At 64.8% G+C, this 25,945-nt stretch overlaps 1 protein-coding gene across 5 annotated transcripts; it reads left to right on the top strand.

Moving 5' to 3' along the window:
- Positions 1-2,547: 2,547 nt before the first annotated feature.
- Positions 2,548-22,911, top strand: PDGFA (platelet derived growth factor subunit A). 5 transcript variants are annotated; one of them, XM_086692633.1, is made up of 8 exons: positions 2,548-2,731; positions 4,186-4,315; positions 5,769-5,865; positions 10,533-10,637; positions 12,798-12,985; positions 19,487-19,613; positions 20,018-20,086; positions 22,132-22,911. In XM_086692633.1, the coding sequence occupies exons 2-7, from the start codon at positions 4,253-4,255 to the stop codon at positions 20,071-20,073; spliced, it is 636 nt and encodes a 211-aa protein (XP_086548759.1). In that variant the 5' UTR covers positions 2,548-2,731; positions 4,186-4,252; the 3' UTR covers positions 20,074-20,086; positions 22,132-22,911. The 5 variants fall into 5 exon arrangements, with proteins under 5 accessions (XP_086548759.1, XP_086548758.1, XP_086548760.1 ...); XM_086692632.1 differs by lacking the exon at positions 2,548-2,731 and adding an exon at positions 2,896-3,224; XM_086692634.1 differs by lacking the exon at positions 2,548-2,731 and adding an exon at positions 3,587-3,790.
- The last annotated feature ends 3,034 nt before the right edge of the window (positions 22,912-25,945 follow it).

Genomic DNA, 25,945 nt, shown 5'->3' with positions numbered 1-25,945 from the left:
TGAGCTGGGGTTAGGGTGACACGCAGGCTGCGCAGCTCACCGGGTGCCTAATGAAGCGGGTGCCCCTCTGGCCCCTACTTTGCTCCGAGGAACGGCCAAGGTCCTTCCCATTCCTCCCTGCTGCGGGATCATGGGCTGTATGGTGAGGCACCAGTGGCTGTCGCCCAACCAGTCACCCCAGCTGCACGGCACCCCCTCTCTCCGCCTATTTAGAGCACCTGACTCACTCTAATTATGGGCCTGCAGGCACGTCGGGGCGCGCCGGAGACGCCCGAGATAGCCCGGAAGCACCCGCTCCGGGGGCGGCCGGACATCCCAGCGGCCAGGTGCACCTTCACCTTCCGCCAGCACCTCCCCACCCTGGAGATCCCTGCGGCGCCCCCTCCTTCCGCCAGGGGCCCTCTAGCTGGCCTCTGGGGACAGTGACCGAGCCTGGGGCCGGAGTGGCCCGGGGGCGGCGCGCGGGGCGGGTCTCCCTGTAGCACACAGCCTGGTGCCCGTCCCGGGGTCCGGCGCCTCCGCAGGGCCTGGGTGGGGATGCCCGCCCAGCCGGGAACGCCGCGCCCACGCTCTCCGCACGGCCGCCCACGCCTCCTCCGATTCCGATGTATATTTAGCCTCATTATCAAATATTTGCAATGAACCGTGTGAACCGCCTAATAGCGGCTGGAAGGGAAACTCGATCCGGGGCAGAAAGAAGCACGTGACCACGCCTGATCCGCAAGGAGCGCGGACCCGGCGCACCGGGCAGGTGCAGCAGCCCCCCCACGCGCCTGGCCTCCGGACTTTCGGCTCCCTGTCCGGGGTGAGCCTCCGAAGCCCACCTGCTCACCCAGTGCCCCCCTTCTCCGCGGGCCGAAAGGGAGACGCTTGGGACCTGAGTGGGCGGGGCGCCGCGCGGCACGGGCCGGGGAGGAGGGAGCGCGTCGCGTGGGTTCTCACCCAAGTTGCTGACCTCTTGGTCAAGTCAGTTGTATCTCTACGTCGCATTCTTGGAAGCCGGGCCCCTGGCTCTGTTTCTGCCAGTTTTTTCGGGGGTGGGGGAGGGCGGGGCCCGTGGGGCTGGGGTCGTAGCCCCGCCCCGGCTGGAACGCGCGGCGTGCCCCGAATCTCCCCCAGAGGCGCCGGTGGCACGGTTTTTGCCGCCCTCCCGCAGCGGCTGTTGTCTGGTCGCTATGACGACTCGCTGAGGTTTTTATTTTTAATAGCCGCCGGCGATTATAGGGACGCCTGCGCCGCGCCCCCAAAAGCTCTCCAGTCCGGGGCGGGATGCACCCCGGCCTCGCCCTTGCTTTCCGCCCTGGGGCTGGCCTGCAACTCCTATCGAAAGCGCCCCCTTGGCCGCCATGCTGGCCGCAAACTCCCAACTGGGCACCCCTGAAGTGCCGCCAGGGAGGGGCGCGGAGGGAGGCACCCACCTCAGCCCCCGCACAGGCGGCGGAGTTCCTCCTCTATTCCCGCGCCCACGACCGGACCCAGCCCTTTAGCCCCGAGGGACTGTCCTCGGGCCCCTCTGCCGGAGAGGAATCCCAGGCTCGAGAGGACGTGATGCAGTCAGTTCGGGAGGCGCGTAGGCGATGGCTCAGACCCGGTCCAGCCTGAGTCCTTGGGGGTGCCTGTTCGGCTGCCCTCCCCAAGCCTGCCAGTGGTCCCCCCCTCGGAGCCATCGAAGGTTCCAGCTGGACGGACAAGGACTGGCCCTCACGTGCTTCCAAACGTTTCCAAGTTTTCCCTGGTTCTACCTCGGGCTTTCTCCATCCTGACCACCTGGAGAGCGGGGTTGGTGGCGGGGTCCCTGCGAGGGGCTGCCGCCAGGGGAAAGGCAGGGGCACCGGGGAGGCTGCAGGTGTGTGAAGGCACGTGGAAGGGCGCTGGTAGACCCGGGCCCTCGGGGAAGGGCAGAAGAGGTCCTGCCTCCACCCTCCTCACCCTCACCCCGAGGTATCTGGGGGGAAGGCGAGCGCCCCCCGAAGCGCCTTCCCGACTTGGCCTTTGAAAGGCCGGAGCCCGCCGTTCGATGAAAGACCGCCCGCAGGCTTCGCCTTTACTGCCTTTGTCTGGCGGGAGGGCGGCCGAGGCGGGGCGCGGGCCTAATCCACAGGATGGGGCAGATGGGGGCGGAGGCCTGGGGCGGGCGGAATTCCAGGCGGCCGCCCACCCACCCACCCACCCATCGGGGAGTCCCCTAACCCTCAGGGGGCCTCGCCGTCTAGCGTTGGGGTGGCGAGGCCCGCCTTCCCTCCTAGGCCGGGTTCCAGGCTCGGCTGCCCCCTCGAGAGACCAGCCGGGGGGCCGATCCCACCTGGTGTAGGCGCGCGGAACCTGCCCAGCTCGGGCGCACCTGCCCTTCGGCGGCAGGGGAACGGTGCAGCCCGCTCAGGCCTGGGCCTCCCGCGCGCCGGTCCCGGCATCGCGCTCTGTGCCGCGCCTCGGCCGGAGGTGGCGCTCTGTACGCCCAGCGGATCCCGGCGTGGGAGGCTCAGACTCCGGGGGTTCCTCCCCGAGCGGATCCTTTCTCCTCCTTCCCTTCCGCCCCCTCGAGTTCCCGGCTCAGGCCGCAGCCCAGCCTTCCACGAGGGAGTGGGGACGCGGGGTCCCAGGGTGGGGACCAGGCACGCTGCAGCCCCCTCCTCCGACCTGGGCGCTCTCCCATCTCGGAATGCGGGTGGAGGTTCCTCATTCAGGCGCCCCAGGCATCGGATTCTGGGCGGGGGCGCGTGGCAGCCGCCAGGTGAGTGCCCCAGACGCGCCCCTAAACCCGCCCCACCTCTCACCAGAGACTCACTCCCCCTCCTTTTATGGAGACGGGGAGGCAGGGGCCCTGGATCCTAGCGGTGGAAAGAGGCCCGAGCGCCGGGGCGGGGGGCCGGAGGCGGGGGCCGGCTCGCTTTTGCCCTTTTCGGCGTAGCAGCTCTGGGCGCTGCCCTCCGCCGCCGCTGGGGCCGAGGGAGGAGAGCCGACGACGGCGGCTCTTCCGCGGCGGCCTCCTCCCCTCCCCGTCCGGTGCCGCAGGATTGCAGCTGGCACTGGAGGGTGGGCAAGCTCCGGGGAGGGGCGCGCGGGGAGCCCCGCCGGGCGAGCGGAGCCCGGCGGCTGTGCTCGGAGCCGGGCGCGGGGCTTTGATGGATTTTACTGCCTGCGTGAGCGCCGGCGTGTGCTCACTGCGGCGGCGGCGGCGGCGGCCGGGCCCTGCCCGGCCCGTGCGGCCCCCGCGCGCTTCCGAGGTGCGGGTCCGGGGCCCGGAATCCGGGGGAGGCGAGGGGGAGGGGGCGGGGGAGGGGCGCGGCGGCGGCGGCGCTATAACCCCCCTCCCCGCCGCCGGCCGGCTCCACACGCGCGCCTTGCGGAGCCCGCACAACTCCGGCGAGCCGGGCCTGCCGGCGCCTCCTCCTCGTCCTCCTCCTCTCCCCGCGGCGGCGGCGGCGGCGGCGGCGGCGGCGGCGGCGGCGGCGGCGGCGGCTGCTCCAGCTCGGCCCTGCGCCCGCCCTCCTCAGGCCGGCGCGGCGAGGCCCCGGGCGGGCGGCGGCTGCCAGGCGGCGCGGCCGCGGGCGCTGCCCGGCTCGGGCCGGCGGAGGGCGGAGCGCGGCGCCAGAGCCGAGGGCACGCCGCGGAGGGGCGCACGCAGGCCTCCGGGCCGCGCCGTGCTGGGCCGCGCCGTGCCCGGCCGGGCGGCGGCTGCAGGAGGAGGGCCGGAGGCGAGCGCGGGGCCGGCGGTGGGCGCGCAGGGCCGCCCGCAGCCCGCAGGGAGAGCGCGAGCCCGCGGCCGGGGCCCGGCCGGGCGTCCAGACAGGTGATGGGTGGTGCGGCGGCGGCGGCTCCAGCCTCGCTCCGGGGTCCCTCTCGGGGCTGATGCCCGCAAATATGCAGAATTACCGGCCGGGTCGCTCCTAAAGCCAGCGCCGGGGAGCGAGCGCGGCGGCGGCCAGCACCGGGAACGCACCAAGGAAGAGGCCCAGCCCCCGCCCTCCGCCCCTTCCGTCCCCACCCCCTACCCGGCGGCCCAGGAGGCTCCCGGCGCGGCGGGCGCGGCGAGCGCGCACTCCCTGCTCCTCCTCCTCGCTGGCGCTGCCCGCCTCTCCGCACTCGCTGCTCGCGCCGGGCGCGCTCCGCCGGCTCCCTGCTCTCCGCGCCACCCTCCTCCGGGCCGCGCTCCCTGAGGGATGGTACTGAATTTCGCCGCCACAGGAGCCCGGCTGGAGCGCCCGCCCCGCGGCCTCGCCTCCCCGCCGAGCCGCCAGCGCCTCGGGACGCGATGAGGACCTGGGCTTGCCTGCTGCTCTTCGGCTGCGGATACCTCGCCCATGCCCTGGCCGAGGTGGGTGCCACCCCCGCGCCCCGTCCCCTCTCCGACTCCCCCGGCGCACGCCTCCTGCAGCCGCCCGCGCGGGCCGGGGCGCCTCGGGCTCTGGGGCTTTGCGGAGCGCATTTTGATGTCTGCTAGGGTGGTCGATTTTTTGATTTTCCCAACTGGGTTTTATTTTCTGCCAAGCCGAAGTGTGTCTGGTGAGTTTCCAGCGTGTTGCGTCGCTCTGCCGTGGAGGGACGGAGTGGCGCGGGGTGGACGAGTGGGGAGAAACTTCGGGGGGCGCGGGCCCCTCTCCGGAAGGGGAGTCCGGGGGGCGGCGGACAATGCAGTATCGGGGTGCGGGGAGCGCGGAAGGGGGTGTGTGTGACCTGGCGGAGCCAGCGGCGGATAAACAGGGGCGGCTGCTGCGGCAGTCCCCGTCAGGCAGGGTGGGCAGCAGGGGGGGGGGGGCGGGTCACAGCCCCCCCCCCCTCCCGCCCACCCCCCGGTCCCTGTCCCTGAGCCTAGCCCTGGCGGCTGGGCCGGCGCAGTCCCGCCAGCCCGGGGCCTGCTTACAGGTGGCTGAGTGAGGCGAGCCGGGGCCGGGCCAGGCGCCCGCGCCCTCCCACCGCCGGCGTCCCCACCCCCCCAATGTCGAATCCCGAATCCCCGGGAGCTCTCCTGTGATGAATGACTTTCTGCAGCCCCCGTCGTGGGAACTTGGTGCTTGAGACCCCTTCCCCAACCCCCCCCCTCCCCAGCAGCGACCCCCGACTCCCTTTAAAAATCTGGAGGAGGGGGGAGCCCGCGAGGCGGGGGTGGTCTGGGCAGGGACCGCGAGCTGCGAGAGGTGGAGATTTAACCCTCCCATTGCCATGCAGCCTCTCCCAGCCGGCGGCTGGATTTGGGGCGTCTTGGGCGGCGCTAGGGCCGCGGCCGGGCCGTAGCGGGTGGGGCGCGCGTGTGAACGAGTGAATGCGCGCGCGCGTGTTTTTGCGACGGAGACCCTCGACCCCGCAGGTTCGGCCGGGGATTCCGGGGTGTGAAATTTAAGCCGCTGGCAGGATTAAAGTGTTAAGGCTGCCGTGACTTTCGTCGCCGATCCGTGACGCATTTCAACTTGATCTTTCTGGATGTCGATTTCACTATTAAATCAGAAACTCCTCGGGCTCTCCGCTGCCCCTAGACCTACTGTAACTGACACCCGGGGCGGAGGGTCCGCAGTGCCGGGCTTTTGTTTGAAAATTTAAAGGTGGGAGGGCTTTCTTTCTGCAAAGGTGGACCTGGATGGGAGCCGAGCATTTGGGGTCTCACCCAGCCCCACCCCTGGCCTCGGACTCCAGGGCCCCGCGGGTAGGGGCCGGGCAGCCTTCGAGCAGGAGGGGGCGCGAGGTGGGGGGGGGCAGGCGCGGGGGGGGGGGGGGGCGGCGCAGGGCGCGAGCCGGCCCGGCCGCTGGCGCTGACCGTGTGGGTCTGTTTGCAGGAAGCCGAGATCCCCCACGAGGTGATTGAGAGGCTGGCGCACAGTCAGATCCACAGCATCCGGGACCTCCAGCGACTCCTGGAGATAGACTCCGTAGGTAAATCGCGCCCCTTCCCTCGGCGCGCCGGGTGGGTGTGCGGGGGTATGCGCCCCGCGCCGCCTCCCGCCTCCCGCGCTCGGGCCGGGCCGGGCGCCGCTCAGGAACGAACCGAAAGGTCAGAATCCAATCCCGGGCCATAAAAGCCCAGGCGGATGAGTCAGGAGTTTCTCTTCCAATCCCCACTTTCTCTCCGGAGGCGGCCGCGATTTGCTCGCTTGCCCGGGGATTGTTTTTGCATTTAAGGAAAATGCCGTGTGTGTCACTGAAAGTTCAGCCGCATAGGGGGCGCCGGCGCCCGGGCCAGGTGTGCGGGCCCCGGGCCTGCCCTCCGGCCGGAGGAGCGGCCGAGCGGGCCGGGGCCTGGGCGCGGAGCCCTGGCCGTGCGCCCCGAGGGCAGGCGTGTGCCGGAGGAGCTGCCCCCTTGTCTTCGCGGGGAACTGGTGCCCCGCTCCCGTGGCGGGGGGCGGCGGGGCCTTTGTGGTTTCCGGAGACCCGTGCCTTTCTCTTTTCACGGGCCAATAAAAAGGCACGTCTTGGACACATCTGGTGTTTGGGGACTATTTTGGGGCTCACCCCCAGGCCCTGGAGCCTAGCCACTCCGGTTTATCTGTAAATGGAGAGTTTTGAAGATCTTCAGCGTCAGCTGCAGAATTGGAGGGGACTGGCACGCACAGGTCCCCTGGGACCCAGGTCGTCGTCGGTGGTGTTTGTTGGTGGCTGCACTGCGGTGTGAACTGAGGGAGCCCTTTCCTAGAGGACCGGGATTCTGACCCACATCTGCGTGGTGTCCTGCTCGAAATTTGTGTTTGGTGGGGGAAACGAGGCATGTGGAGGGTCAGCTACAGAAATACATCTGTCAGAGGACATTTGTTAGTGTCTGGTTGAAAAGAGGCCCAAGATGGACTTGTCAGACGGAGCCACGGCAAGTGGTGGAGGTCGGTGGAAGGATTCAGTGAAGATTTCTCTCTCCCTGCAGACTACCCTGAAAGAGGGGGGCCGAGGGGGAATTAAGTAAAATCACATGGTCTAGTCATTTGGAAATTTGTACCTAATTATGGTGGTGGAGAGGCCTGAACTATTTTCACTTCATGCCAAGACCATTTTCTAGCAAGGCCCATGGTTTCTGTAGTTTCGTGACCCAGGAAATCCTTTGGCTGATCCTTATCAGGAAGGGGGTAGAATTTCACTTGGAGATCACAGTTGGGCCGGTGGGGGGGGGGGGGGGATTTTGGTCTGGTTCCTTGATGTGTAACCCTGGGGAGAAGGATTTGGCTTTGGTTAGCTGAGGAGAAGCCTGCATTCTGCTGGGCCATGGCGGATTTGTACGAGTGGGGAGACCGCTTCCCTGAGAAGGTTCACGGCCTTTTTTTTTTCAGCTTTCGGGAACGAGGCCTGTGAAGGGCTGGGCCTCCCTGTGGGACGGCTTTGGGACGCCACCGGGAAATGGGCCATTCCCTTTCTGTTGGGACCATTCTTATTCTGGTCTCTGCAGCCCCGCCCCCAACCCCCACCCATTAACACTTTCTGCATTTGCAGCTGGGTGGGATATGCTGATGGCATTCCTGACCTGGGGGCTCTTGGGCCCGGGATTCTCTGGGAGGGTCCAAACTGGAGAAGCTGGATGCACCAGCCAGTTCCCTGGGCTGGTCTCAAATTGCCCCCTTACCAAAAGCCCCGGGCCCTCCTCCTCGTCCTGCACCCCCACCCCTGTCTGCCGCACGGTTTGGGGTCTGGCTAGGATCCTGGGTTAGGACTCATCTTGCTGGGGATACCGGGGTGAGAATGGAGCCGGGCTTCTGGGATCTTACGTGCTCGCCAGGAGCGGGCCTAGGAGGCCCTTTGTGACACAGCCTCGGGTGGCTCTCCATCCAGGTCTGGCCCCTTTCACGGGGATGTGGAAGCTGGGAACCACGGCAGTGCGTGGCCTCTGGCCTCAGCGTAGGGGTTGCTGCTGGCTGCTTCTGGAGCTTGTTTTGGGGTCTTTGCCCCCCAACACCTGTTCCCGCCCAAAGGGATGAGTTGAAACAGATCTTGCTGTTGGGGAAGGTTGTAAACAGCCGAGGGGTCAGTTGTCTGTGGACTGAGCTGCCCTCCAGGCCCTGGAGCCTGTCTGGGATCCCTGAGGAAGGAGCTGGGGTGTGGAGAAACCCAGACACCCAGCCGGTGGGTCTTTATCCCTCTTGGTAACTCAAGGGTGAGGCGCCCCCGACCCCCACCCCAGGTCCGAGGTCGGGGTGTAAAGGGAATTCGGCCCCAGGGGCAGAAAAGGCTTTTTCTTACAGGCTGACTCCTCCCTCCTGGCATGGGCGGGGCTTTGGGGAGACCTGTAGGATCCCAGGTTCTTCCCGTGGGCGGGTGGGTGTATCCCCATTTTACAGATGAAGCCTGTGCCCGTGGGATTCCTACCCCAGGGGCGATGGGAACCGCCCTGAGTCTGAGCGCTGCCGGAGGGTGAATGGAGTTGGGGCGTCGCTGACTCTCCACGTGGGGCGTTTGGGTGGAGGGACCAGTGTGTGGTCTCTGAGTTCAGGATGAGAAAGAGCCACTGAGCAGGACAGCGGGGGTGCTTTGTTATCCCAGCAGCCGGGGTTGGGCGGGGGGTGGTCACTGAGTGACTGATGCATAAACATCCCCGTCCTGGGCCATTAATGCTGCTCTAGGACTGAAGGCTGGAGGGGGCTTGTCCCCATCCTGAGCTGTCACTCGGACATTTGTGCACGGGAGACAAAAGGGAAACCCACTTGATTAACTGTCCTGAGAGCCGTTTTAGGGCATCGTTCAGGCGGGGCCTTCTCCCCCAAGTCGCTGCTGGGCCATTTCTCAAGTGGCATCAATCAGAAGGCCGCTCCGCCGTGAGCGTGGATGGGCGCGCAGTGCACGGCCACCCATCTGGATCCGCGGGCAACGGAGGGCGTGTTTGACCAGGAGCTATTTCTACCCCGCCTCTTGTCTTGAAAGCAATCTGCGGGTTCAGGTTTCAGCGCCGTTGATAAGCTGGCAGGGCCCTTGTCTTCTCTGTTTATTCAGGCGAGAGGCCCGGACGGGGCTCCCGGGTCCTCCTATGGCCATGCCCCTACCCAGCGTTCGCGTCTTGGGCCTCAGTTTCCTCACATGTCAGGAAGTGGAGGCGGCCCCTGCGCACACGTCAGGACTGAGTCTCCAGGAAAGCGATAGGTGACCCCTGGCTTTAGTAAGTCTCGGAAGCTGGTGGCCCGCGTGCCGTGACGCTTGCCCCTGGAAGCTGACAGCGGGCCAGCTGCTCTTTGGTGTGGGGACGGCAAGATGGCCGCCACCGGGACGTGACTCATAAATGTCACTTTTTTGCGAAAAAATGCCTCTTGTAACAGTTGGTTGATGGGAAATTCTTACTGCATGAATAGTTGTGTTCTGATCTTATTTCGGGTCTCAAAAAAATTAGTGGCAGTGGAACATTGAGTCATTTTAAGTGAAAAGTTGGGTTTTTCCCAGACTTCAGTTTTCTGAAAGAACGTATCTTCTGATTGCACCTTTCGCCTGGTATTTGGTTTTCATTTTAAAAGAGTGGAGCTTTCAGATTTGTGGGTTTGTAGACAGTCCCTGAGGCCTTGGTGGTCCGGGCGCCCAGGAGGGGGCCTCCGGTTTGGGCTGGTGGCCGGGACACCACGGAAGAAGGGGTCTGCTGGAGCCCCTGTCTGTTGGAGCTCCTCAGACCCGGGGCCCCTGCTCATCTACAGCGGGGGAGGCCGAGGCTGGAGGGGGATGTGGAAGGAGACCCCCTTCCCCCCGTGGCTGGGTCTGGGGTCAAGGCAGGGAGACCAGGTGCGACCCACAGCAGTCATCCGGGCACAGGCAGTGTCATGGGGCCAGGTCGGTGTGAGTGGCAGGCGGCAGGGACTGTGTGTCCCTCCTACCCCACCTGGGGCCCCCCTAGGCTGCCCAGGGGCACTGGGGTGGGAGAGGGCCGTGGCGTGTGTACTGGGGCTGTCGCGGTCCTGGGGGATGCGGGTCCGGGTCTGATTTTAGCTCTGGGACCACTGCTCTGAGGCCAAGGGCAGCAAGCACTCTCGCCTTCCTGCCGGCCGGCCTCGCGGCCGCGCACTGGGATTCCTGCTCCTTTGCTCCTCTGCGTGCGTTTCTCGTGGACTCAGAGTGGGCCAGGCGGGGCCCAGCTGTCGGTCCAGCGGGGCCTGGCTTCCCGTGCCCCTCAAAGGTCAGGGTGCTTCATCGAGAGTTGGTTTGGTGAGAAAGAGGGAGACACACACACATCCCAGGAAAGTCACAGCGTGCTGGTCCTTCTGATGCTTTTTCCCGGAGGTGGGCCTGGGAAAAGGGGGCTGTGAGCAGGGGCCTGGGTCTTTTGGACAAGGAAGGCCTTCCCTGCTCTGGCCCTCACTTGGGGAGGCGCCCCAGGGGAGACCACATGTGGCCCCTTGACCCCAAGTCCACAGCTTTGCTTCAAGGTACGGCCAGGGCACAGCCCGGGCCCCTCCGTGTATGCTTCTCAGAGGTCGGGGGGCCGAGTTTTGGCAGTCAGGACTCGCATCCTCTGCGCCTGTGGGAGTGGAGGGTCTCCTAGGGGACCCTGTCTGTCTGGGGGAGGCAGGTAGGAAGCATTGCTGGACAGGTCCCCGGGCGCCACGCAGATGGGGGGGCCTCCGGTCACCATTTCCTCTTTCTCCCTGCAGGGCCCGAGGGTGCTCTGGAGGTGAGTCTGAGAGCCCACGGGGGCCACTCCTCCAAGCATGCGCCCGAGAAGCGGCCCGTGCCCATTCGGAGGAAGAGAAGCATTGGTGAGCCCCGGGCCTGCCGGGTGGGGGGGGGGGCGCCGGGCTGGGGGGCTCGCCCCCACCGTGCCTTCAGGACCACCACCCCCGCCCTCCTCCGTGAAACAAAGGCCCGGCCTGCGCAGGGGCCCCAGCGACTTCAGCTCTGGCCGCCCGCCGTCTCTGGAGGCCTCCCTCCTCTGCCGGGGGCGTCTCCCTGCCCTGGCCCGTCTGCTGCCTGCTGCAGCCTGGCCTGGGCCAAGAGTTTCCAGGAGAGGAGAGCCATCATAAATTCCTTAAGTGCCCGGTCTTGTTGGGGCCTGTTCTGGAGGAGGCCTCGCTGGAAAACGTGGTCGTGTTTCATTTCCAGTCTGTGGCGCGGTGCGCTGGAGCTCAGGCTCCAGGCTGCGGAGCCAGAGATGCGGCCGAGCTGTGTGCGCTGGGCCCTGCCCTCGGCCCCCGGCCCGCTCGGCCTCGGCTCCTGGGCTCCTGGGTTCGGGTGGCGTTTCTGTCCTGTCGCCTAGCAGGGCATCCCCGTGTCTGCTGGCCCCTGAGGAAGGACTGGCCGTTGGGGGGGGGGGGGCGGGGGCTCTGGGGGCTCTGGGTCGGCTGCGACACAGCCTCGGCCTGCGCTTTCTTGCGCTGGGACTCGGGCTCCGGGGTCGGAGTCGATGCCACCTGGGGGTTCGTTCCTGCCACTTTTCCTTACTGCCTGGTTGTGACCACGCACTGCTGCTCTCTGCTGTGTGCCATTGGGCAGCACCTGCCTTCTCTGAGCCTTAGATTGCCTCCCAGGAGGTAGATTTCCTAGCTTCTGTCGTTGAGCGCAGCGTGTGGGTGATGATTCCTAGCGAAGGCAGCAGACGTTTACCGTTTGACTGTAGGGTTCAGGTTCTCCAGACCAGTGTCAGAGGCCTGTCCTATTCCAGACCAGGAGCCCTGGACACAAGGCCTCTCTCCCCAGCTCCACCCTCGGCCCCACCTGGACGGGTTCCCCAGACCCCTCCTGGGCGGTGGGCACTGGGCTGGGAGCTGAGACACCGCCCCCCCCCCCCCCCCCCCCGCCCCCAGCACCCAGCCTTCCCTGTAGGCGGGGCTGTTCTTGGAGGCCCAGTGCTCCCTGAGCACCTCAGGGGATTCAAGTACCCCGAGTCTCCCGAGGCTCTGGGGGGGGGGGGTCTCACCCTAGTGGCAGATGGGCAGGAGAGAGGCTGGCACCCCTCCCTGGCTTCACCCGCATCTCAAGCTTGTCTGCAGAAGACAAGGCCCTGCCTCATGCCAGCTGGCCACGGGGGTCAGGCCGAGCCCTCTGCGCCCAGGAGCAGCTCCCTCCAGTTCTGGGCTCGGGGGTCCCTGCTTTACCCTGGAGGCAGCAGCTCCCGTGGGCAGCACCAGAGCCTGGCGGGGCTCTCCAGGCACACGGTGGGGGGCCGGGGCCAGCGCCACGGCCGGATGCTGCCAGAGGGCGGCATGTGCACTGGGGTCCCCAGGTGGATTCCTCATCTGGCGGGCATGCCCTGGTGCCCCCTGAACTTCGGGGCTTCGGGGTGGACGGGCTGGCCTGTGCTGAGGAGCGCAGAGGAGGTAGCACCAGCCTCTCCTCGGAGGCCGGCGGGGTGGTCTCTTGGTGGCCTTTGCTGAGCAGAACTGTGGCTGGTGGGCTGGGGAGGCAGGGCCGTGTCCCTTCCTGGGGCAGGGCCTGGCCTTGTGGGGGTGGCAGCAGGCAGGGCTGTCGCTGTGGGGGTCCCAGCCTCAGCTTCCCTGTTCTACGCATTTTCCACCGGCCCTGGGAGCGCCCTAACCGTCCCCTTTCAGCATCGGTTCCCACGCCCGCCCCCTCTGCGGGCCACCTGGGCTTCCCTGGCCTCTGGGCTCCCTGTGTCTTGTGGTCCCCTTTGCCAGCAAGGCCTTTCTCCTGGGGGGTCTCCGCCTGGCCCTCGCTGCTGCTCACTCACCTTGATCCCGCTCAGATGCACCTGTCCGGGTCCGGGGTGTCTCTCCCCCTTTGCTGGGCCCCGGAGCCGTGGGATGTTTTCTGCTTGGGAGAGGCCGCGGCCAGGTGGGGGCGCACCAGCCCGAGCTGGGCTCCCGGTTGCCCCTCCAGGGCCGCGCGGGTCACGGGGTGGCCTGGGTGCTGGTGGGAGCCGGGGCGTGGCCTCCACATTCACCGTGGCTCTTGCCCTGCAGAGGAAGCCATCCCTGCGGTCTGCAAGACCAGAACGGTCATTTACGAGATACCTCGGAGTCAGGTCGACCCCACGTCTGCCAACTTCCTGATCTGGCCCCCGTGCGTGGAGGTGAAGCGCTGTGCGGGCTGCTGCAACACCAGCAGCGTCAAGTGCCAGCCTTCCCGCGTCCACCACCGGAGCGTCAAGGTGAGCCCCGGGGGCGCCCTGCGGCCGGGGACCTGCTCGAGTCCCGAGGCCACGCCTGTTCCCTTGGCCACGCTGCTAGGCTCTGGGTGCAGAGCGGGGGCGGGCAGAGCCGGGACTGGGGCATGGTCGGCTGCCAGGGGGTGGGGGGGGGGTGGGGGGGTGTCTGGCTCCCTTCCCCCACAACTGCACACAGCCTCCCGCGCGAGGTGGCCACGGGGAAGGGCCATGAGGAAAGCAGCCTCAGGACACGTTGCTCGTGCACTGCCTGGTGTCCTCTCCGATCCCCGTGCCACGGGGTGCGTGTGTGTGCGTGGAGTCCTTCTCCGGAAGGGCCCTCCCGGGGTTGCCTCGCTCTCCGGGGCCGCAAGGCCAACCCCTCCCCTCGTCCTCGGAAGCCGTGCTCTGCCCGGAGACCTCCAGGATCGACGCTGGGCTCACTGTCCCAGGCAGGGTGCCGGCCGTGGTGACCTCCGAGGCAGAACTGGGGGAAGTGTCTCTTCGGGTCACTCTGGCCTGGCACATGGGGGTCTGTTTGGGGGGCCAGTGGCCAGAAGGTTCTGCTGGGGCGTGGGTCTGCTTCCCTCGGGCCTCATTTGCTACATCTGTGAGATGAGTCTGTCTGGGGCTGTGCGGGACCCAGGCGAGTCCCGGGTGGTCCCTGTCTACGGGAGGGGGCTGCCTTCCTGGGAAGCTGGCTCTGGCCTGGCGGGTTACTGTCCCTGGTGACCCTGGAGTGTGGACTTGGGCAGTGGGCATTGCCCGGCTGGCTGGGCCTCCAAGTGGCAGGCGGGTCCCTTTTCCCCGGATTACAGACTTCCTCTTTGGGGGCGTCAGAGGCCATTCCTTGATGGGAGGTATTTTAGATCTTTTCTGTGGGCTCCCAGGCCAGGCCCCGGGCACTTTCTTGGTCAGGCCCCCCTTGTTCGTCACTTGGGAAGGCACGTCAGACCTTAATTGGGGCTGTGGTCCTCGAGCACCTGGGGCCTTGAGCGAGCAGATTCCACGGCTTGCTGCACTGTGGTCCCCAAGGCAGATGCTCCCCTGCAGCGGGGCTCGCAGGGCACTGGCCCGGGATGCTGACTCTTGTCTCCACGGGGCTCTCGGGCCTGACCCCGACGGGGCCCCCAGCTGGGTGCCGAGCCCAGCACTGCACCCTTGTCAAAGGGGGACACAGGCCAGAGGGGACAGGACCTGTGCATTCTGCTCCCTCAGATCTCGGTGTTCTCACCTGTGCCATGTTGTGAGGGGGCCCTGAGCCCCAAGAATCCAGGTGCTGAGATCTTTCCTTCCTGGGCGTGGGGATGGTGGTGCTCTCTTTTTTTTTGACATTTAGTTTTGAGAAACAGAGTGAGACAGAGTATGAGCAGGGGAGGGGCACAGAGAGAGGGAGACACAGGATCCGAAGCAGGCTCCAGGCTCTGAGCTGTCAGCACAGAGCCCGACGCGGGACTCGAACCCGCGCACCGCGACATCATGACCTGAGCCGAAGTCGGACGCTCAACCGCTGAGCCACCGGGGTGCCCCATGGTGCTCTTGATGGGACAGCCCCACGCGTGGGCGCTGGGGCTGCCTTTCGTGTCCAGTCGGGCTCTTGCAGATACAGAGGTGCGGGAATGAAGTGGGCTCCTGCCTCCCACGGGGTAAGGACTGCAGAGCGTCTGGTCCTGGGACGGGCAGGGATGCCCTCTCCCTGGCCCACCTGAGTGGGTGGGTGGGGGTCCAGACGCTCCGGCGGGGCCTCCAGCACGGTGTGTGTTGGTGGGTGGGGGGTGCGGCCCATGTCTGCCTTGGGCACAGGCCCAAAGGGCTGGGCAGAGTGGCACTGGGCCAGGGCTCCCCCTACAGGCCTTCATCTGCTCTGATGGGGTCGCGGTCCACCCAAGGGGACAGAGGGGCTAGTCCTGCAGCTGGAGCTCAGTGGCCCGGTTCCATGTCCCGCGTCCTGCTCCTCTCAGACCCCTTCCTCCTTCCCCTCTCCCTGCCTCCCCATCACAGGGTTGGCAGGGAAACATCCGGCCCCAGACACTGGGGGTTTTGGCCGAGAAGGGACAAAAGGTCAGTGGGAACAGGAGGTCCATTGTGGAGGCCAGCCTGGCCCCCACGCCTGCCCAGCGAGCTGTCCCTGGTCCGTGGGGTTTGAGGCAGAGCTCATGGCCCTGGGCTCTGCAGAGTCCCGGGCTGAGCGTCCGTGAGGGGCGCTGGGGGCCAGCAGGGGACCGTGTTGCCGGGCAGGTGGGAGGTCCTGCCCTGGGCTGGCACGTGCCTGGTTTTCCGGTTTACGGCCTTTTGATCACAGTTGAAGGTCACAGATTGGAGAAGGGAAGGGAAGGCCAGGAGTGGCCACCTCCTTGAAGCCCAGGCGGTAAATTGTCTAGTGTGCCCAGCTGAAGGCTGCCAGGGGTCCCCAGGCCCTGAGCGTCAGGACTCGCTGACGTTGGAGGGTGGCTCTCCTCTGTGACCGCCATAGAGGGTGGCCTGAGGGTTCTTGTGTGACCCCAGCTCGACCGTGGTTTCAGGTGCGGGCCTTCACTCTCTGGGGCTGTGGCCTCGTCCGTTCTCCGGGACCTGCCCTTGGTGGGGGACTGGACCCCATGCTCCCCCGCGGGCCCCCCTGGGCTTGCTAGGGACGGCTGCCATCAGACCTCAGGGAGAGGTGAGCACGTGGTCCTGGGGGCCGTGTCCCTGCATCAGCTTGCCGTGGTCAGTGTTTGGGGTCTGCTCTTGGGGGCACCAAGCATGCTCTCTGACTGGTATCCCGGAGGGACGAGCCCTTCCTCTACTCCCCAGTGAGGGCTGACCCCAGACCCTGCAGGCATCTGACCCTGTCTCCCACACCCAGGCCTCGTGGGCCAGGAGAAGGTGGTGTAGACAGCACGGCCCCCACTCTGGTGGTGTCGTGCTGGTTGGCCGGCTATGGGGTGGCCTTGGGAGTTGGGGGCTCCCGTGTTCTTCAGGTAGCCCGCGGGCTTACAGCTGAGTTGGTCGCTCCGTTAAGTCGGTCAGGCCCCCGGGTCTCCAGAGGCCAGGACCCAGCTCTGTGGCCACGTCCAGGGCAGCTGGCTGTGGCTTTGCGTTGCTAGACCTCCGGCTTCCGGAAGGGGGTCTGAGCGTGTTTGCCGGGGTGCCCCAGACAGGCCTCTGCGCCTCGGATGGAGTGGGGGGTCCAGTTCAGGGGCCTTGGGGAGAGATGAGTGGCTCTAGCGGCGAGGGTCTCCCGTGAAGGGATTCCGAGCCCCTCCCCACGGCGAGCAGGGCTCCAGGCTCCCGCCCCCTGCCTGCCTGGGGAGAGCCCTAGACGTGGCCTCAGGAAGCCAGTGCCCCTGGGCTGTGCTGGCCTTTCCAGCCGGCGGGGGGACGAGGGCTCCACACCACCTGCCTGTTGAGCCCGGTCAGAGCATGTGCCGTGACCCTGGGGCTCAGTCCCGTGGAGTGGACGTGGAGGACGCGGAGGGACACCAGGAGTCCCGTGTCTGGAACAGCAGGGCTCTGGAGTCCTCGTGCCCAGCGGGACAGGTTTCCCCCACTTAGAAAGTCCCTCGGTTAAGGGATGAGCTCAGGGCCTCTGCGGTTTCCAAGTCCAGGCCTCCTTCCAGCGAAAGGAGACGCCCAGGTTCCCTGTCTGTAAACGGACCCTAGCCGTGCTCTCACGGGGTAGCTGTGAGCGGGGGTCCAGTAAATGCTGGTGTTTGTCATCGACGGTGCCCCGCCCTGGACTCTGGGGGCAGGGGCGCGGAGCTTCAGGTCATTGCTGAGCGTCCTTCGTCTGGAAGGGGTCGTGGCATCACCGGGTGACGTGTTTGGGTGGATTTGCCCCAGGAGTGAGCGGGTGTGGGGCGGTTCATGGCGGGCCGACTGGCAGTGGGAAAGCTGAGTGTCCTGTTTATCAGGTGCAGCTCAGGCCCCCAGGAGACAGACAAAAGGGGAAGGGAGGGAGGGGCGGGGCACGGCACCCCATTTGGGTTCCTGGATGGGTCTGGGGGCCTCAGCCCCCATGAGGGTCCCGAGGACATAGCCGTCTTGTTCTGGGGATTGGCTAGCATGGAGGCCGCTTTTGAGAATTTAATACTGACAGTGTGCTCTTGGGGGGAAAAATGCAGCCATTTCCTGGCCAGACAGAGGTGGCGGAACAGCCCGGAATCCTCACATACCCAGAAGCAGGTGCAATCATAAATCACTGTTTGTTTTTCTTTGATAAAGACGGGCCCGTCTGAGGAGAAAGTGGGTTCCCAGACCGCAGTGGCTGGGGTTGTGAGTGCTTTGCCAAGGGGACCACGGGGGGTGGATTCGTGGAGTGCCCACCCTCCCCGTGGTGGCCGGTCTGTCGTGTGGAGAGAACAAGCCTGCCCCCCTGCATCTGCGCCCCCCCCCCAGGGGACATAATAGGTGAGGTGCTTGCTGAATAGAGGCTGTGCAAGCAGGGGGGCCAGGCTGGGGTCCCTGCGAGGTGGACCCTCCCGGTGCCCTAAGGGCTGGGGGCCGCTCGCTCCGGAAGGTGCCCGTTGCAAGTCCCAGTGCTTTTATGCGTGCAAAGTCCTGGGGGCTGTGACGCTTGTGCCCAAGAGCCCCATGTCCAAGGATCTCTCCGTCTCCCTGCCTCCCTCCCTCTCTCTCCCTCCCTCCCTCCCTCCCTCCCTCCCTCTCCCTCCCTCCCTCTCTCTCCCCCTCCCTCCCTGCCTGCCTCCCGTGTGGTCCTGGCTCCCAGAACAGCCCGTGGAGCTAACCGTGCCCTGTGGCTGTGGTTGGTCATGCCCCCAGCCCCTTTCTCTTTCTGTTGTCTATTTAGGAGGCTTCCCAGGCCTGGCCCCAGACCTGGCCTGGCTCCCACCCCACCTGTGAGCCCACACCTGGCCGTCCACATTCACACCTGAGGCTGCACATCTCTTCCCGCGCTCGCGGGGCACCCAGCCCCCTTTGCGCTGCGGGTTAACCATTAATGCAGCCCCGCGGCCACAGGTCTGGACAAGCCAGGGGCCAGCTGACCTGTGGGGTGGGCTGTCCCACTTGCCTGGGGTCCTCTGGCTTCTGGACTCTAGGCCTCTGCAAAGGAGCCATCCCTCCCGCCTCCCCCCCGCCCCCCCCCCCCCCACCACACCGTCCCTCCTGCCTCCTCCCCTCCTGACTGTCCCCAGGCTGGGGGTTTCTGCTGTCAGTCATGCCTGGGTGGACCTTGCTCCCTTTCTGCCTCAGTTTCCCCAGGCCAACAGAGAGGGGGATAGAACGGACACCCCTGAGGGCCGTTGCCAGGACCTGAGACCGCAGCCCCGGTGTTGGTGCAGATGGAATGTGTGTCCTGTGCCCGGGTCCGCAGGGTTCAGGGCTGGCGGGAAGATGGCCCTCCTGCCCCTGCTGGGGATTGAGCTCAGGCACTTGGTGGGGGGAGCCTGTTGGGGCTGCAGAGAGGGGCGGGGAGGATTGTTTCTCACGTTATCTATTTCCTCCGTGCCCCGGGATGAAGCGAGGCCACCTTGACCCTGCTCACTGTGTGTACGAAGTGCCCTCTGATGCCAGGTGCATGCGTGTGTGTGTGTGTGTGTGTGTGTGTGTGTGTGTGTGTAAGCAGTTTCTGTTTCTAGGACAGGGCTCGTGTGTGTGTGTGTGTGCTACGAGTGCACGTGTGTGTCCACGTGGAGGGCGGAGCTGTGTTCCCATGACAGAAGGGGCCCGTGGGGACTTGGTCACTTGGCTGCCCGGAATTGTGCCCCACGGGCTGGACCATCAGGCCTGCTGCGCTGTGGTTCCGTGCCGAGGGTTTGGGCCGACATGGCCTGTGGATGGAGCAGGCGCTGGCTCAGTTCTAGACCCTTCCTGGAGGGCCCTGCGTCCCTGCCCATGTTTCCGGGAAGCCTGGCTTTCTCCAGTCCCAGGGCGGCTGCGGGGGGGGGGGGGGGGCGGTGAGAAGGCCTCAAGGCTGGGACTGAGGCCGTGGGGTGGCCGTGGGGTGGGCAGTGTGGCCTGGAGCCCGTGGCGTCCTGATCTGCCGTCCAAAGCAGACCAGAATCCACGTCCAAACCTGACAGCCTTCCTGTGGGCCCTTAGGGCTGTGCTCGCTTCGCTCCTCCTGGGGCTTTGGCGGGATGGGCAGAGGGGACAGTGACCCCCCCAAGCCCTGTGCAGCAGGCCAGCTCCTCGGCCGTGGGATTTTCCCCTTGAATAAGCAAGCTTGCGTTTGGAAACTGGCCACTGCCGCGGGTGCCCTTAAGACCTGGAAGCGAACCCCTTCCCTGCCCTGTGTCCCTCAGAGTTCTTACCTCAAGGGGCACCTGCACGCCTTCGGGCTGGCACACATGAGACTTTGGGTTCCGAGTGAAGTGGACCAGACCACAGATGCCGAGGGCTCCTTTTCTGCCAGCACTCCTGCCTCTTCCGCTAGGAAGGAGGTCAGAGGGTGGAGTTCAGAGGTCGCCCTCCCGGCCCGCCCCGGGTGGGGCCGGGCACATCCCCCCTCCCCCAGTGACTCGTGTGGGGCGCGGCCGAGGCGCTCACGCGGGGTTGTCTCGGCAGGTGGCCAAGGTGGAGTACATCAGGAAGAAGCCAAAGTTAAAGGAGGTACAGGTGCGGCTGGAGGAGCATCTGGAGTGCACGTGCACGGCCACCGGCCCGACCCCGGACCACCGGGAGGAGGAGACAGGTAGGCGCTGCCTCTGCCGTGGGGTCTGGTGCTGCGGCCGACCGGGGACCTGCCGGGGACACCGCTGCCCGCAGGCGTCACCGGAGTGCGAAGGGGCAGACGCTCGACGTCCCCACCATGCGGGGGGTTGGGGGCCGTGTGGCCGAGAAAGGCCCTGCCCCCGGGAGGTGGGCGCTGGGTGTGCCGGGGGACCTGGCGGCCTCCCCCGTCCCGGGCAGACTTTGCCCAGAAGCAGCGTGGCGTTGGGACCCGCCGTGTCAGGCTGGCTCAGGGCACCAGGAAGTGTCTCTGTGCCAAAGCTAATCGAGTTTTCTTCCAGAAAGACAAACACCTGAGGTATTTATTGCTGCAGCTTTGCAGCCCTCCCTTAGGCCCGCTCACCCTCCCTGCCCTTCTGTTAACAGGAAGGCGTAGGGAGTCAGGTAAAAAACGGAAAAGAAAAAGGTTAAAACCCACCTAACGCAGCCAACCAGGTAGGAGCTGCCCGTGGATACGCTGTGGTCTTGCGGGTGGAGGTGTGCTGGCTGATCACACGGCGAATCCCTCCTGCGGCGGCCCGACTGGGCCTGATCCGTCTGCAAGCTTCCGGGGCCTGGCTGGGCTGTGGGTCTGCTCGCTCCCGTCCCCGGCTCCCCCCTCCTGCCGCACACGGAGCCTGATCCACGGCTCCCTTCTGCTCTGGAGCCCCTGCTCTGGCTTTGGCCTCTTCCGCTGATTGGGGAGGCCCCAGCATCACGTGACTGGAGTGATTTGGGTTCCTGAACAGCCCTGGGGTAGCTCCGACGTTCGTTAGCTGGGATCACCACGTCCGGCAGGTTACCCGCCCCATTTGACAGATGAGAAATTGAGGCTTACGGGATTGTAGGTTAGGGTAGTCAAAGACTGAGTAGGTCCTGTCTGTAAGCGTTTCATAAACGTACGGGGCTGTTGGCTACTGCGTTGGAAATTGTGTTTGGCTGCTAGTAACCACACCGAAAACAGGGCTGAGAAAAGACAGGCATTTAAATTTTTTTTTTTTTCAATGTTTATTTATTTTTGGGACAGAGAGAGACAGAGCATGAACGGGGGAGGGGCAGAGAGAGAGGGAGACACAGAATCGGAAACAGGCTCCAGGCTCCGAGCCATCAGCCCAGAACCCGACGTGGGGCTCGAACTCACAGACCGCGAGATCGTGACCTGGCTGAAGTCGGACGCTTAACCGACTGCGCCACCCAGGCGCCCCAAGACAGGCATTTAAGAGTAGGCGTGGCGTTCTCCGGGTATCATCGGGAAGGACCCCCTTCCGTTTGGGACTGGTGGTGTGTGTCCTCAGAATTGCTTCGTGGTTCAGTATGGCTGCTGAAGCTCCGGAAATCACATCTACACCCCAGGCTGGAAGAGTAAGGTGGGGAGAGGGGCAGAAAAACCCTCTCGGAGAAGTGCCCCCTGGGGACTTGTGCTCTCATACCCTGGCTGTCCTTTGGCTGCCGGGGGCCCGGGAAGTGTAGTCTTGTAGAGAGGTGTACCGTTTCCCAGAGGAAGATGGGGTTTGAGCAGGCACAGCCCTCACGGAGGCCGTTTCCAGCCTTTCTGTTCCTTGTTGGTGGCCTGTCTGCTCTGGAGAACCCCCCTGGCGTGGGGGAGCCCGCAGCGTCCAAAACAGGTGGCTGTGGGAGAAATTCTTAGAGGTGGTGTCCAAGAGCCCGGGCTCTGGTAGAGTGAGTGCAGAAAGCTGCCAGGTCAGGAGTGCTGGGGCCCGAGGGTCAGGGCCATTCGGTAGAATCCTCTGGGGAGGAAAGGTCCACGTGGGGGTTCCTGAAGCAGCCTCAGAACAACTGCCTGGCCGAGGCTTTTGCTTTCCCCAGGGGTGCGGTTCCACGCCTCCCTGCGCATCCGGTCGGCACACTGGTGGTTGGGCTTGGCCTGCATGGGCCAGCCGATGACAGGACCCCGAGTGAGAGGCCGGGGGTGTCCCTGCCACCCCAGGCCCTGCTAGCGTGTGGGCGGTAAAGGTGTTGAGATGAGCGGTGAACAGGTAACATGGGTAGGGAAGACTGGCTGTTAGCTGAGAGCTCAGTGTAGTATCTGCCTGGACACAGAGACCCTGCCTGTATGCCTGGTGGTGTCCAGCTTTAGGGTGGTCTCATGGCCCAGGATGGCTGCCAGAGCTCCAGAAATCATGTGAAGCCCTAGGTCGGAGGAAAAAGGCAAAAAAAAAAAAAAAACCCCAGTGAAACAAAAACACAACTTTCTGGGCCTCAGTTCCCCTCATCTGTGCAATGGGAGAATGGGGGCTTGCTCTAAGGAATGTTCTGTGAGATCCCAAGAGTCTAACCCCAATCCTGGTCAGGATGTTACGGAAAGGGTAATGAGGTACATCTGATTTGAAAAATTCCACCGAACCCTCGAATCCCGAGACTCGTCTTGGTGGTGCGTGAGTGCGTACCCTCGCTCAGGTTCATCGTTCCGCGGCGGTCCCCACCCACGAGCGCGCTCGGTCCCCCCCCTCAGTGTCTGCCTGTGTCCTCTCTCCCTGCAGATGTGAGGTGAGAATAAGCCAGCGGCCCTTTTCCGGGACACGGATGTACATGGCGTGTTACATTCCTGAACCTACTATGTGCGGTGCTTACTGCCAGTGTGTGGTCTTTGTCCTCCGTGAAAAACTGTCTCCACGCGCACTCTGGAGAACAAAGAGACAGTATACGTTTGTTCAGTGCGACATCAAAGCAAGTATTGTAGCGCTCGGTGAAACAATAGGAAGCCTCCTCGTCAAACAAAAAAGACAGAGAGCGAGCAAACAACCACGAAACATGACAAACAAAACTGACTCACACAAATATCTACACGGTTGTCGGAATGGAGGGACGCCCCGTGGGCCGGACGTGTCGCGCCTCGGTGGACTGGATTTCTGTCCAGGGTGGTCACAGGTGCTTCTGCCGGGGACACAGCGCCTGCTTTCCGGAGGACTCCGGGCGGGTGCCGAGGGCCCTGCGGGGTACGCGGGAGCCAGGAGTGTCTCAGAACCGCCACGGGACTTAGAAACACATCTCCTTGCCGTAGTGTTTAAGTCTATACAGAAACCTTCCCGAGAGCCTTAAGTGGATTTTTTTTTACACCATAAAGTGATTATTAAGCTTTCCTTTTTACTCTTTGGCTAGTGTTTTTGTTTTTGTTTTTGTTTTTGTTTTTTAAATGATCTCTTGGATGGCATTGACACCTATAACACCAGGCTGCTGTAAGTCAGGACAGTGGGACGGTATTTCTCCTCGCAGGATGCAAACAAACGAGATGTATTAAAATAAAATGGTATACCCACCTATGCATCATTTCCTAAATGTTTCTGGCTTTACGTGTTTCTCCCCGGCCCCATTTCATCTTACTTTTTAACTTAAGCCATTTCGAGAGAACAGTTGCGTGAACCAATCGAGTCCGTCCCGGCCTGCCGATCCCGGGCTCCCCGCCCTGGCCGCCACCAGGTCGCCCCTGTGCCAGTGTTTGGACAGAATCTAAATTCTTTATTTTTGGGAAGATGTTACGCTTTACATGTATTCAACGGAAATGTGTGTGTGTGTTGTGTTTTTGTTTTGTAAAGGTGAAGTTTGTATTTTTATCTAATATTACCACTTTTATATACCTGAGAGCCTGCTATGTTTTTTTTTTTTTTTGAACCAAAAGGAAAAAGAAAAACTCACCAACAAAACCCATACACGGGAAAAGTGCTTTGTGGTCCATTTTTCTGGTTGTGTAACCGAGTCTAGACCCGTCTCCCATCACGTGTCCGCGGAGCGGTTTCTGGAGCTGCGGACGATCACTTGGAGGAGCCCCGCGCCCTCCCTGCCGCAAGAGCCCGCGGAGCGAGGCCGGCGCTCGAGATTCTGGAGCCTCGTGGGGATGGGCCAACGGAGCCATCGGGCCAGGGGCGCGGCCAAGCAGACGATGGGTTTAATCTGGAAGTGAGTTGACTTGATTGTCCCCGCGTGCGCGAGCCAGTGAAGGCAGGCAGCCCCACGTCGCCCGTGGCCTGCCGTCCGTGTCCCCAAAGTGGACACGCTACGTGGCCGTCAAGATCCCTTTGCTGTGGGCGGGGACTCCAGCGCGAGAGCGAGTGTCTCCGTTATCTGTGTGTTCGTGGGAGGACTTTTATAAAGGAATTTCTCCAGCAGCACATCTCCACGGTGTAGTTTTTGGTCGGCAGGACGAGCGAAGGGAGGCTGGGGTGGGGGTGGGGGGCGGAGGGGGCAGGTGGCCACGGGCCCCCTGTTCGCGCCCAGCCCCAGGCGCAGCTGACGCCGTCCCGGGCCCCGTGCCGGGCATCTCGAGCCCGCGCCGCTCACGACCCCGTGCGCTGGCAGTGGGTCTGACGGGAGATGGACGATGGTGATTTATGTGTTTATGTCTCCGTGAGATGCTGATGATACCACCCGGTTTCTTCCCTTTGCCCAAAGCCGGTGGATGAAGGATCTGTCCATTAGCGCTAGAGCAGAAAAGCTGGTGCCCTCCTGGGGAGGGGGTGAGGCGGGAAGAGGGCCCGGGGCGGCGGGGGAGGGTTGTGGGGGGGAAACCTGGCCGCCTGTCTCCCTGCTGAGGGCCTGTGCTGTTGGGTGGAGCGGGGGCGGGCAGGCTGGCGTCCACACCCAGCCAGGAAGGGGCTGACACCCGGCAGAGGCCGCGGTCTGTGGCCGGGTTGTTTCTGGATCGCAGGCCTACGCGGCCCACAGGCTTTGTTGCGGCTTTGCCCTAAATTCTTGGCATTTCTGCGCCTGCCTGGGCCCCTCCCAGCCCGTCACCCTAGCCCGTACCTGGGCGCGTCTGCTCAGGGCTGGTGCTCTGCAATCTTGTAAGCCTTGTGTCCCTGAGCCACGGGCCTCTGTGTCCATCTGCACCGTGGGGACCGCAGCTTGGCATACAGCAAGGGTTCTGTACAATGCGCACGGGGACCCCAGCGGGGACCTCCCTGTGCAGAAGCACGGTGCCCCCGCCCCCTGGCTTGTCCTTTAGGCTTCTGGGCCCGACGCTGCAGCGGAGCGAAGCTTTGGGTGGCTTCCCTTCCACTGGACGCACTGCCCGGAGAGCCACAGTTGCCTGTCCTTGCCCAGGGCCCCTCCTCCCAGCTTGGGCAGCCCACGCCCCCCGCCCACACTTGCCGCCCTGGTCCGTGAAGTGGGTGTTCCTGGCGTGTGTGGTGGGGTTCCACACGCTGCTCTCCAGCCTGGGCCGGGCCCAGACCACTGCGTTCTGGGGGTGGGGACAAAGGATGGGGCGCTGCGCCCTTGACATGCCCTCGGCCCTCGGAAGAGGGGGCCACGTTCTCCGGGGGCGGGGCGCAGCAGACAGCCTGGCCTCGGCCTCCCTGGGACACGTGAGCCAGGGGAGCCTCTCTGCAGTGCCGTGGCCGTGGCCGGGCCCGGGTGAGGGCCTTCACGTGCTGTGGAACAGGGTTGGGGACGGCGGCCGCCGGACCCCCAGGGAGTGCAACATGCCCAGGGTCAGAGGAGAAGGAAGGAGAGGAGAAGACCCAGAGGGTCAGGGGTTTGGACAAGGCCTCCCATAGTCCTCTACGCACCCACCACCCATCCCCGTGGAGGCGGGCCCAAGGCCCTGACCTGTGTGACCTGGCGCCACGGCGAGTCCTTCCTGCCACGTGCCGCTGGCCGGTGCAGCCCGACTGTGTTTTACCCAAGTGCGTGTGGTTGGCCGGCGATGTGACGCGCACAGTGTAGTTAGCCATGGCACCATTCTCTCTGTTACTCGTGTCCCCGCCTGTCCCCGCACGACATCATCACATTGGTGACTCTTCCCTCCGCTTGTCCTTCCCACCCCCCCGCGACCTGCTTGTGTCCCAGCTGGGAGTTTGTGCCTCCGAATCCCCTTCCCCTGTTTCGCCCGCCCCCCACCCCCAGCAGCGCTGAGTTTTATCTCCTCCTCCCCGTCACCGCAGCCCTCACCACGTCGCGTGGGAAGGGCCGGCCCTTGGTCCCAGCTGCTCCCAGCCAAGCTGAAGCTCCAGGCCAGTTAGGCTGTCCTCCACCTGTCATGCTTCACCCGGGGTGGAGCAGAGACGCCTGGTCCCCGGGCCTGGTCCCTGGTGAGTGTCAGGTTCTGTGGTCTGCCACGGCGTGTGGCGTCCTTGTGCGGACGGACGGGGACAGAGGCTCCGATGCTCAGGCGTCCCCCCGAGACAGTAGCTGGAGGTGGGATTTGAGGCTGGCCCCCGCCCCGCTCACGTCCACTTGGGGTCCCAGCTGCTGTCCCAGCCCCGCCCCTGCCGGCTGCACGCCAGGTGGCTCCGCGATGGGTCTCGTCCTGGGGCTCCGGGTTATCAGCACCCGGCAAGGTTGCGGTGGGTGCCCCAG

This window comes from Puma concolor, chromosome E3 (genome assembly GCF_028749965.1).
Source record: "Puma concolor isolate L17-30 chromosome E3, mPumCon1.1.hap2, whole genome shotgun sequence".
Lineage (NCBI taxonomy): Eukaryota > Metazoa > Chordata > Mammalia > Carnivora > Felidae > Puma > Puma concolor.
Note: the sequence above shows the minus strand (reverse complement) of the source record. Positions and strands in the feature narration are given on the sequence as shown.

Coding starts and splice junctions, on each gene's coding strand:
- PDGFA (XM_086692631.1), top strand. CDS start 5,573: ATGGGAGCCGAGCATTTGGGGTCTCACCCAGCCCCACCCCTGGCCTCG. Junction 5,866..10,532: donor CCTGGAGATAGACTCCGTAG/GTAAATCGCGCC, acceptor TTCTCCCTGCAG/GGCCCGAGGGTGCTCTGGAG. Junction 10,638..12,797: donor TCGGAGGAAGAGAAGCATTG/GTGAGCCCCGGG, acceptor CTTGCCCTGCAG/AGGAAGCCATCCCTGCGGTC.